Source organism: Rutilus rutilus (assembly GCF_951802725.1).
Source record: "Rutilus rutilus genome assembly, chromosome: 1".
NCBI classification, from domain to species: domain Eukaryota; kingdom Metazoa; phylum Chordata; class Actinopteri; order Cypriniformes; family Leuciscidae; genus Rutilus; species Rutilus rutilus.
Window position 1 is genome coordinate 73970674 of NC_140209.1, and position 12995 is coordinate 73983668.

General features: G+C 36.1%; 2 protein-coding genes across 2 annotated transcripts in view; both read left to right on the top strand.

The window, feature by feature from the left end:
- Nucleotides 1-12123, top strand: part of LOC311305912 (NLR family CARD domain-containing protein 3-like) — a 33568-nt gene extending 21445 nt beyond the window's left edge. Inside the window, exon 8 of the mRNA XM_084433942.1 lies at nt 11319-12123. Within this exon, the coding sequence (XP_084290068.1) occupies nt 11319-11493 (175 nt within the window). The 3' untranslated portion in view covers nt 11494-12123. The remainder of the gene's footprint in view (nt 1-11318) is intronic.
- The window catches only part of LOC311305800 (uncharacterized protein), a 1224369-nt gene that overhangs the window by 606242 nt on the left and 605132 nt on the right, over nt 1-12995 (top strand). The window lies entirely within an intron of this gene.

The window sequence follows — 12995 nt, forward strand, 5'->3', positions numbered from 1 at the left end:
TGTGGCTCTTCCGTCCACTTACGAGCTAGTTTTCGGCATAAAATTGACTTGACAGGGCCCTACAGTAACTTTTTTCCCAAGGAGTACATGTAGGCCTACTCCTAAATGAGTACGGAGCTCTTTGATCTGTTTCTCTAGCTCTGAGTTGCGCTTAGACTGTTCTAACTTTGTCTGGATCAATGCCAAATTTCTTTGTTAATTTCAATCTGACTTTCTCAGTCACGATTGAGTCCATGTGCTCTCTTAACAAAGACTTAAACTCATTGTCTGTCCATAAAGGTGTAAACGCAAATGAAAGAGAAATGCTCGCACTGTAGAGCCCTGCTTGTTACAATCTCCCCCTCGAAAACCTTCTCTGCCCGTACCAAAGAGATAGTTTCAGCCACTATGGTTCATGTTCACTCACAATTATCAAAATAATTTAACTGTCTCTTACCCGAGATGCTTTTACTGCCTCCGAGTTCTTTCTGAATCCAGTGGGTTCCTCCTGGCCCTGATAGCAGTTTTGGCTCTTCTCTCTCAATTCGGCGAGGTAAGACAGTCCAGCTGCAGGCGGAGTGAGACTCAGAGCAGGGGTTGGCCAGCTTCTTTATAGTGTTCTTTTCAAAGCTATCTCCTGTCACCCACCCCAAACACAAGGAACAAAAGGGACCCCCCTTGACCCCGGGAATCCTCTCACCTCTGAAGTCCCACACACACACACCCTGCAGCTGTATCAACATCACAAAACTCAAAATACAGCAAAAGAACGCATGGCATTCTTTTGTTAAATCATTGAAAATAAAATATAGAGCAAATATCAATTTTCCCATAACAGTCGCCTAGAGTTTTTTCTTCAAAATGATGTGAAAATCACCCTGCCTAATCATTCACATAAAACAATACATTGATTTAAATTTTGTAAGACACTTTTTGTTTGGAAAGGCAATATGCGAGTGGGCGTGATTCACACCTGAGGAGACAATGCCCCCGCATAATGAGGCTGCATACATAATGAGCCATTCATTCAAGTGTGTCACTGAGCCACAAGAAAGAATGCAAGGACTATATATATATATATAAATATATATATATACAGTGCAATGCATAAGTGAATACACCCATGCTAAAGTTGACTAAAAAGAGGAATAAAAAATCATATTTTGGAAATTGAACTTAATGCCTTAATTTAAAAAATTAGGAAAAATCCAACCTTTAAGGACACCAATTTTCTTTGTGAATGAATAATGTATCGTAAATAAATAAATGTTCTTCCTTAAAATACATGGTGCATAAGTGAGTACACCCCTATGTTAAATTCCCATAGAGGCAGGCAGATTTTTATTTTTAAGTATTTAAAAAAAAAATTTTTTAGGATACTATGCATCCTGATAAAGTTCCCTTGGCCTTTGGAATTAAAATAGCCCCACATCATCACATAGCCTTCACCATACCTAGAGATTGGCATGGGGTACTTTCCATAAGATCATCTCTCAATGCAAATCAAACTAGCTTTTAGGCTAACTGAAATAAAACCATGCCAATCTCTAGGTATGGTGAAGGCTATGTGATGATGTGGGGCTATTTTAATTCCAAAGGCCAAGGGAACTTTATCAGGATGCATAGTATCCTAAAAAAAAATTTAAAAAAATACTTAAAAATAAAAATCTGCCTGCCTCTATGGGAATTTAACATAGGGGTGTACTCACTTATGCACCATGTATTTTAAGGAAGAACATTTATTTATTTACGATACATTATTCATTCACAAAGAAAATTGGTGTCCTTAAAGGTTGGATTTTTCCTAATTTTTTAAATTAAGGCATTAAGTTCAATTTCCAAAATATGATTTTTTATTCCTCTTTTTAGTCAACTTTAGCATGGGTGTATTCACTTATGCATTGCACTGTATATAAAATTGGTTCACAGTTGGAAACACAGTTGTTGTTTTTTTCACAAATTGTGCTTGCAAATTGTATAATATCCAAGGTAAACATTTCTAGTAATTGTGCAGTTAATTGTTCTCATACTGTATTTTCAGAAAGTTTTGGAATATATTCTCTACCCAAATGTGTCACTAATAAAACACAATAAAAATAATTTAAAGAGAAGGCTTATGTTGACCTTTTAAGATTTTGTTTACATCTATCCTTGTATATCTATTTTTTTGCTATTTTATTAAAAAGGTTATATAATTACAACAACAATTAAAATTGTAACAATATTTCAAGTGTAATCTTTCTTTGTAAAAACTAAAGTATACATTTTATCATATGTATTTCAAAGTTAAGGATTCATTAGTTTGAATATAGCCTACATTGGAACAAACACTATAATAACATCTTAGTTGATGACTTTATTTTTAACAAAACATAATACATATATATATATATGTATATATATATTATATAACACATGAGCAAAATTGGCAACATTATAAGCTTATTTGATGTGGAAGTATTTTACAGTAAAAACTTTATAATCTATCCAATTTTTGTAGTCGATTTTTACTCATCTCAGTATAGCAATAGAGTTTGGTAAAAGCTGTTCATTGATTCACACACAAAAACGCGATTCATATTTAACCCTCTGGGGTCTAAGGTGTTTTTGGGGCCCTTGGGATGTTCTGACATGCCCTGACATTTGTGCTTTTTTTGAAAGCATGAAATATGGCTGGTTGAAAATGTAATTTAAGCATTGTTGCTCACCTCATATCTGGTGGATAAACAAGGCAATTTTCTTAATTTTTGTTAAAGCACATCAATACAGTATATTACAGACCTAAATGGACAACTTAAAAAGGGTTTTGTTCTTTTGGTTAAAACTTTATTTTTTCATGCTAAAGATGACCTTTGCATGGAATTGCCCTATATATATATATATATATATATATATATATATATATATATATTATATAACACATGAGCAGAAATTGGCAACATTATAAGCTTATTTGATGTGGCAGTATTTTACAGTAAAAACTTTATAATCTATCCGATTTTTGTAGTTGATTTTTACTCATCTCAGTATAGCAATAGAGTTTGGTAAAAGCTGTTCATTCATTCACACACAGAAACGCGATTAATATTTAAACAGTCTTTTTGCGTGTACAGACACTATTGATTAGAACAAAGCAAATATATAACTGACCTATTCCTCAGCCGGATCCATTGCTCCTCGAAATGAAACTTCCAGCACTTCTGAGGTAAATTTTCCAGGATTATTATTAAGATAGTATTATTCCTCACAGCGTCGTCAAGTACATGAGTCTGAAAGTGAACTCGCGGTGTGTGTTATCCAGCTGATGTGGGCGTTCACAGGTTTGCCTGGATTGCCTCAGATCATTTGCGTTTGAATAGCGCGCGCTCTCCGTGGGCGGGGTCACATTAAAACATAATGAGCTGAGATGAGAACGACTGACATCTCTCTCTTTTCATACATATTACATAAACTGTGAATATTTGTTTTTTATAAAAATTACTTCATTTAAAAGAAGAGAATTCAAGCCTCATGCCTGTGTGTCTGTATGCCTGTATGCCTAGTATTCGCTGAGTTATGGTTCATTTGTGGACGTGTTTCAGAATAGTGTTGTCACGATACCAAAATTATTGTTTCGATACCGATACCAAGTCAAGAATTGCGATTTCGATACTTTTTCGATACTTTTCCTGAAAAGGGAGAAACACTCTCAAATATCATTGCTGTGCTTTATTTTAAAACCGGGACAACATTCTAATCATCTAACACACTAATAAATGAACATATGAACAGCAGATATATTAAACATTTGAACAAAATGAAATATCAAAATATAAAAAATAAATTAGAGCAATGACATTCAAGGTAAAAAAATAATAAATTAAGCAGCATTATCTCATTTATCATAAGAAACATAAGAGTTACCTGTAATAACTTAATCTTGATTCTGAACTTTGAATAAAAATATGAACAGCGATTATATTAAACAATGTTTAATATTAGTAACATATGATAAGCCTCATTGGTGATATATTTGACATATGGGGATAGAGTTGTGGAAGGCCTATACTTCATGTTAAACATAAATATATAGCAGCAAAGACAACGTCGTGGAAGGCCTATACTTCATGTTAAACATAAATATATAGCAGCAAAGACAACGTCGGCAGTGTTGACGGCAAAATAGGCTACAGAATATTTCGTTCTGTATTGACAGGTGCAGTATTTGAAAATCGATAATATTTTTTTTAATTACATTTATATCTGCATTTATGTCAAAACCTAGAGACTTTCAAACATCAAAATGTAATTTATTAATATGTATTCGTGTCAAAATGACATAGACACATCTTTTCCTATTCTATTTTGCCTGGAAATGCTTCCAACACGCTTGGGTGTCGCGTGAAAAATAGGCGTCGGTTCTATTTCTAGCATGCACGCGTTTTCCGTGCGGCTCAGGCGCGTGTGTCACGCAGGCAGTGTGCTAGCTCTAACCTGTTAACATGGGAGCCGAAATAAAAACGGACACGCCACGCAGCTGAGACGCTCACGCCACGCAGCCAGTGTGTCGCCGGCCTTACAAATCTGGAACGCGGTCATTCTTAGAAGTATCGATACTAATAAATTTAGGAATCGTGACGTTTTTCATTTCCGAGAATCGCAATAATTTTGAAGTATCGGTGTACCGTGCAACACTATTTCAGAATTGACTTGAGAGAAAGCAGAACATCATTTTTATTTTGCTTTATTTGGCAAAAAGCACAACACTTTGTTTTTATTGTGAGTATACACAAAAATAATACACACTTAACAGGATCGATTGATGTATGAAACTTGTTTGTAATATCAAAGTCAACAGAGTATTTTGAGTCTCTTTTGAACTGATAAGAAAAAAAGCGAGCATATCGCACCGGCGCGATTGTCGACCCCAGGGGGTTAATAAACAATTAAAATGTCTGCTTGCTTTATTTGACACCTTCATAATCATTACTTTTGCCGGTTCTTTGTGACAGTTTTTTAGTGTGTAAGTGGCAGTGACATCACCCACTGGTTACATGAACGCGTCACCACCTCATCATTAAGTCCGTGGCCAGGGGTTAGCCTTGCCTGCTGCGGCTCCGACGGATTTCCGACTCATATTACGGAAGACAATTTAAACTCACCATTGTCGATATTAGAGCTCCTTTGAGCTAAATAGCCTACTGCTGAAGACATTTCATTATTGAATAAATGAATGGCCAAATCCACTGAATTAAGGTTATTTGCTCTCAATAGTAAATTCACTGAATGACCATGATGATTAGGGGGGACGTTGTCTCATCACAATGCCCCCCCTTGGCGACGGGCCTGGATGTACCCTGAAAGCTGGCCGAAATCACTGCTGTGGCAGTGAGAAACGAAGTTTACTCTGAAAGCTGGTGTTAGACCAGTAGATGAAATCACTACTGCGGTAATGAGAGAAATATATTTTGATGAGGGGAGAAAGCACTGCTGCAGAATGAAAGTGTGAGAAATGAAAGTTTAACTGGAGAACCTGAAGGGAAACCCATGCTATGTGGGCTCGCAGCACTTGAACGGAGATAGGCTGACGGAGCTATAGGGTGGAGGGGGAAAATCAATTCTGCAATTGCATAGGTAAGAAGGAGAGCAGGTGGAATTTATTGATTAATGAACGTGCGCAGCAGCTACATTGCTGAATGGGTAATTGGTGATGTTTTGCTCTCATCTGAAAAATGTCTTTATCTACATTAGGGGAGAGTGGGGTGAGTTGTGCCAGTTTTTACTCAAAGTGACTTTAAAGTGAGGCCATGGCAGTAATGCCTTCAACTTAAGGATGTACATATATTTCAGGATGTGGTGCATCCCTGAGAACAATAACTTTGGATCTGAAATAAATTGTTTCAGAAATAGAGCTCTTGGAAAAAAAGTGGTCTCATGGCACAACTTGCCCCTGGTGCGGGGGAAGTTGTGCCTTTGGGGGAATACATTGGGGGTAAATTGTGCCAGTGATTTCTGAAGTAAAACAGAACATTTTAATGTTATGAACCGTAATGCTATATGAAAGCAAGATAAATTCAATACAAAATTACTAATTTAAGGTTTATTTAGATATTTTCACCTTGGAATACCATAGCATGCGTTTTTCCTATATGGTCAACTGCATAGGGATTTTGTATTGAACATAACTCTGGATCACAGTGTTATAGAGACAAGGGGGTGGGCTCATTTTACTCAGACGACCAATCAGTCTCTCAGGATCATTGTGAAGCTATGAAGCTACGCCCTAGCAACCATTTAGAGCACCATAGCAACACAATATATGATATTTGTGAATCATTTCAGGCAAAAAGGCTTTGGCAATAGATGCCTGTTGACATAGCGCTGTCTGTCAGTTATGTAACATATAAGAATAAAGTGACTAGGTTAATTTCTAAACATCCTATTGTGACATAGGCCACTTAAAAACGGAATAAAACTTCTCTTTAATAACATAGTGCAAACTCAAAACTGAAATCAGTGTTAGCTAAATTAAACAAATAACAGGCAGGCCCAAGTCAAACAATGACGAGGCATGCCCATCTCCTCACTTCTCAAGATTATCCCCTCTGAGAATGTTGGTCTAGGTGGTCTGGATCTGGCACAACTTAACCCAGGCCCTTTGGCACAAATCACCCCGGACCCACAAGTTTGAAAAACTAGCATGATCCAGCAGTTAAGAGCTAACATCATGCTAACTGTATAGACTCATTGTGTAGCCTACTAAAGCACTAAAACATGTGTGAAATGTTTTCAAACTTGTCTATAATTGTTCAGACACTACAATCAAAAAACCTTAATCATAGAAATTTTACTTTGAAAGGGAAAAAACTGTTTTTTGCACTAAAATATGCTTAACTCTCATGCCATGTGTCTCTCTTCTTTGGAGGACGAGTAAAAGTGATTGCTTTTCAAAATGATATGGTCACATGACCAATTTCTTCTATGGTTTTCCAGAAACAAGGGTGGAACTACTTCCCCCCCTGGCACAAATCACCCCACTCTCCCCTACTCTATATTCAGTTGATGATGAACTGAATATAGAGTTCATCATCATCATTACTCTATATCATTACTCTATATCATCATTACTCTATATTAAATTCATTGATGAACATGAACTTATCCCTGTAAAGCCTGACATATGAAATAATAGTCTGATTATTTTTTATTTTTTTTCTTAAGACATATTTTATTGATATACCCAAACTGGGGGGAAATAATGTAATTTGGTACAGATGTTATTTATATTGCCAACAAGTAAGATGAAATTCTGCAAGGTTATAATATAAAACATTGAGATTTTTATAAAACAGGCTTCTTAAATAAAGTACATATATATTACCACATCATATATTAGTGGTCCCTGTCACATGTCTGTGTTTGTTTGGACTTTCAGTTCGAGTTTTGCTTGGTTCCTGTTTGCCTTTGTTCTTTTCCCGCCACTCCTTTGTTTCTGTGGTTATCAGTTCAGTTGTATCACCTGTTTAGTCATCATAGTCATTAGTGGTCGACCGATATGATATTTGGCATTTATAAAATATCGGCATCGGCAGATAAGTTTTTCTGATTGGCCGATGTGTTGGAAGCGGGACTTTTATTTTGACGGGCGGCGCTGAGAACACCAGCGCCTGAGAAGAGAACACCAGCGCCTGATCACACAGCGCTCACTCACATTCTCCGTCTTCATTAGTTTACAATCTCTGTCAGTCATATCTAATACTTTGTTAGACAGAACTGGTAAACAAAGAAAGTAAATGGTATGCGAAAAAGTAAAGCATTGCTTTTATATTATTTGTAACAGAAAAGGCAAACAATCAGGCTAAAATACTTTCTCATTTACTGTCAACATTCAGCAAATGCGCATCTTTCTCATTTAAACAAATCTCTGAATATCTAATAAACATTTAATATCACAAACATTAAAAAGATTTAATGGAATCCAGCTGTGATATCTTGTGAGGTGTGCATTTGTAGCCTGATAAACGTGTGACTGCGAGTGACGGTCGAGTGAAGTGAGTGAACGCGAGCAGAAGATCAGCTTCACAGGAGACGCGATCGAAAAACTTTAAATCCTTCATTTTAAAATATGCTGTGCTATATCCAGTTGGCCACTGTGTCATATTCATATTGTTTTCACTGTGTGCTGTATGCAATATTAGCGTTACCTTGTTTTATTTGAAAAAAAATATGATTACCAGTGCGCACGATACTACCAGATTACTGAGTGCCCTGTTACAGTGTTTGCTTCCTTTTTATTCACATATTCATATATTTTTAAACAATTACTTTATTGGTGAAAAATACTGTAATAGGTTTGCAGATACAAGAAGTTGCCATCTAAAGTATTAGCATGAAAAAGATTTGTTTTCTAGTTTATATATAATTTATTAAATATTGATTAAAGGAACACTCCACCGTTTTTTGAAATAGGGCTTATTCACATTCTTTCATACATTTACATAGGTGGGTAAATGCATTTTTGTCTCAGTGCATGCATTGTTTTAGTTTGACAGGGTCGGCGCTAGCTTAGCTTAGCACAATGAATGGAATCCTTTGTTGCCAGCTAGCATGTCCTGAGTAAAAGTGATAAAAAAAACAAAAAAAACACGTAATTACTTCTTGTGGCCTGCGTATTCACAACGAGTACAAATAGCGATGCAGATTAACACTAGGTGATTTCTTAGGCAGATATTGACTTGGGACTATATTATGGGGAAGTACAGGCGAAGCACGGCTACTTGGGCGAAGCACTGCTACTTGGGCGCAGAGATATCATGCAACACATGAAATCCCACGACTTCCGTCAACATACCGGTGTGAATAGTAGCTGCCTGGCTATTTTCCCAACAGTACATGGATGGCAATGAACATGGCTGATTTTGTGTGAGCCAGAACCATACCAATATACAAGAGTTTACAGAAAATGACTGGAAATAGAACGACAGGAGGAGGTTGCGATCGCTCAACGGCCCGAGGACGTGAGGATGAGAGCCAACGCGAACTGGTGGTTTGAATGTGGGGGAATATGCCGACTGAAATGGAGTGTCTGTGCTGTGGCGAGTGGGACAAGTTTCTGCCATCGATAACCAGGCTCAACGTGTCAGATCAAGATGAGCGTCCCCGCAGTTGTGTCACAGCTACCGCGGATTTCACGGCGTTGATTCATCCGGCAGTACTCAATTTTTTTTTCCGGTGTGATAAAGTGAACTGGAAAAAACGCCCCACGCCGAATAGACCAAATGGACAGCTGTCCACAGAGTAAGTGATTATTTTAAACATGACACATGTATAGTAAACTGCTTGTAGCCTTCTCTTCTCTAGTAGTTATACTAAAACTCCTGAGTCAAAAGAACCAGGCTAACTCGGTGAGAGAAATATAGCTAACTTAGCCCTCAGTCATTTCATTTTACAGGTAACGATAACAGCGATTTTTATTTTATTTTGGTTGTTCATGCTAAACAGGTTGAATTCAACATGAGGTTATACTAGAGGAGGCTAACGTTATTTGAACCGTAGTCTTCTCAGCTTCTCAGCATCTATCGTACAACCGAATAAAGACACAGATTAACATAAGGAAGAGTAATAAAAGACAACTTACATGTGCACTTTGTTCTGCCTGTGCTTTGAAAATAGATGGGATGGGGACAGCCGTATGTTTCAGACGTAGTACTGTCTTTCTGGGCCCATATTCCATTTTCCTCCGGTGCAAAATGCTCTTCGCAAACACGATACTGTTTGATTTTGTAGAGAGGCGTTGAAGTACAGATCTCCAGAGCAGCTAGCCATTTATTTCTCAGTTCCACATTCGATGGAATTCTGTGAAACATTACATTCGTGTATGTCCTTTGCTTGTTCTCACAACCTTTTGCTACGCAGATAATTACCATGTTTGCTATAACTGTAGCTGTAACTTCTAAAAAAAAAAAAAATCCAAAAGCGAAGACACTCGGTGCAGGTCACGCGTGTTGTTCTTCTGTGTTTTGACTCGTTGCACACCGGTATGTTGACAGAAGTCGTGGGATTTCATGTGTTGCGTGATATCTCTGCGCCCAAGTAGCAGTGCTTCGCCTAAGTAGCCGTGCTTCGCCTGTGCTTCCCCATAATATAGTCCCAAGTCAATATCTGCCTAAGAAATCACCTAGTGTTAATCTGCATCGCTATTTGTACTCGTTGTGAATACGCAGGCCACAAGAAGTAATTACGTGGGTTTAATTTTTTTTTTTTAATCACTTTTACTCAGGACATGCTAGCTGGCAACAAAGGATTCCATTCATTGTGCTAAGCTAAGCTAGCGCCGACCCTGTCAAACTAAAACAATGCATGCACTGAGACAAAAATGCATTTACCCACCTATCTAAATGTATGAAAGAATATGAATAAGCCCTATTTAAAAAAACGGTGGAGTGTTCCTTTAAAATAAATATAAAGTATATAATAATAATATCGGCTTTACATCGGCCATCGGCCATCCTGCTCTCTAAGATATCGGCATCGGCCATCAAAAAAACAATATTGGTCGACCACTAATCGTCATCTATCTCACCTGTGTTCTGTTAATCAGTGTAATTTGTGTTTGTATTTAAGTTCCATTCTGTTCAGTCAGTCCTTGTCCGATCTCCGTCGTATTTAGAATGTGTGAACCTTATGCCCGTCTTCTATGTACCTGTATTATTTATATTGTGAGCAAAAGTTTGCATTGGAACTTTTGATTCTCCTTCGTCTTCTTCTGCCTGCACCACACTGTGACAGTCCCTCTGGATCTCCCAGTAATTAGACATTTTAAATGCTTATTTTTATCAGTAATTCTGTTGTTTAATGTAATAATAATGTAATGTAATATGTAGATTGAGAGATTTACAAATAAACATTTATCAAAAGCCAGATTTTATAACAAAAAGACGTGTACATGTGAATGAAGGCATGCCTTTAACTTGCCATAAAAGTGTGAACTGTCTCATCTAATAATGTCAGTGCAGTCAAGTCAATAATATTGTTGAATATTAAGTGTCTCCAACTAAGGAAGCCAGAGGCAACAGTGGCAAGAACCCAAACTCCATCAGGTGACAGAAATAGAGAAGAAATCCTATAGCTATAAATCTTAACGCAAATATTTTTTTCAAACATGCTTAATTTTATCTAGGAAATTTGTCACTGAATAAAAAATACTAATGTACTGGAAATAGTATTTTTTGTAGATGAATGCTGTTTGAATGCATTGTATGCTGTTTATGTAAAAAAAAAAAGGAAAATGTATTTAATATTTGTATATAGAAAATGTATTGTATGTGTGCCATCTAATTCTGTGTTGTGATTTATTGTAGGTTAAATGATTGTAAATTAACAGAAAAAAGCTGTTCAGATCTGGCTGTAGTTCTTGGATCAGATACCAATCTGAAAGAGCTGAACATGAACAGTAATAATCTGCAGGATTCGGGAGTGAAGCTGCTCTGCACTGGACTGAAGAATATAAATTGTAAATTGGAGATACTGAGGTAAGTTGAGCCACATGAGTCACATGACTAAAGTAAGGTGCAATGACTGACGGGACGATCCCAGAGGCTAAAAGTTATAAATAAAAGTTGCATTTCTTTGTTTAATATAAGTAAGTTTGTCTTTGTTTAAATGCTTATTTTTATCAGTAATTCTGTTGTTTAATGTAATAATAATGTAATGTAATATGTAGATTGAGAGATTTACAAATAAACATTTCTCAAAAGCCAGATTTTATAACAAAAAGACGTGTACATGTGAATGAAGGCATTTTTAGAATTATAGTGAAATGCCTTTAACTTGCCATAAAAGTGTGAACTGTCTCATCTAATAGTGTCAGTGCAGTCAAGTCAATAATATTGTTGAATATTAAGTGTCTCCAACTAAGGAAGCCAGAGGCAACAGTGGCAAGAACCCAAACTCCATCAGGTGACAGAAATAGAGAAGAAATCCTATAGCTATAGCTATATATCCTATAGCCTTAACGCAAATATTTTTTTCAAACATGCTTAATTTTATCTAGGAAATTTGTCACTGAATCAAAAATACAAATGTACTGGAAATAGTATTTTTTGTAGATGAATGCTGTTTGAATGCATTGTATGCTGTTTATGTAAAAATAAATAATGGAAAATGTATTTAATATTTGTATAGAAAATATTAATTTATTTCCAAAGTTCTTTTATTTATTTGTTACAATGTGGGCATAGCATATCATCCTTCTTATCAATTTTGTTAAAGTCCAATGTTTAATATAAGTGAATTTATTATTGTACTATTTTATTATTGATGTATTTTCATTAATACTAATGAACCACAAACTAAGCATTTGTTTTAAATTTAGGGGAAAACACTAAGACCTTCATTTATCAGTGTTACAACGGGGGTATACTATGCCATCTGTCCTATTTGTTTTGTTGATAAAAGTTTGATGTTCAATATAAGCGAGGTTGTCATTGTGCCATTTTCCTGTTTTTTTTTTTTTTTCAGTGAGTAATACTGAAGTGACATTAAGCGTTCATTTTGTGCTGCATTCATTTGGTGCTGCACTGTAATGCAAATAATTGCAGGGGATTATAATATTTAATGGATAATATATTTTCCATATATGTATATTCTACTTCTTATAAGTTAAGACTTAAATTGGGCTGTTTTTGTTTATAGTCATTTATAATTTAGTGATTTAATCGTTATTTGCATACCTAGTGTTGAGTCAGAATTCAGATGATTCTGTTAGAGCTGGTAAATCTGCCACAGAAAGGAGGGTGAGATCTAGTAGATATCACTTATCTTAAGATTGTATATAACAGGATTAATGTATTTTAGTGATTTGAAGGAAGCTGTGTATCTTTGATTCTGCTTTCAGCTTTGCAGCTAGTCTCGACTAAACACTTCCGGTAGTTTATGAGTATTTTACACCACTATTAAGTAGGGATGCACGATATTGCATTTTGGCCGATATTCGATATGCCGATATTTTCAAACTAATTTTGTCCGATGCCGATACC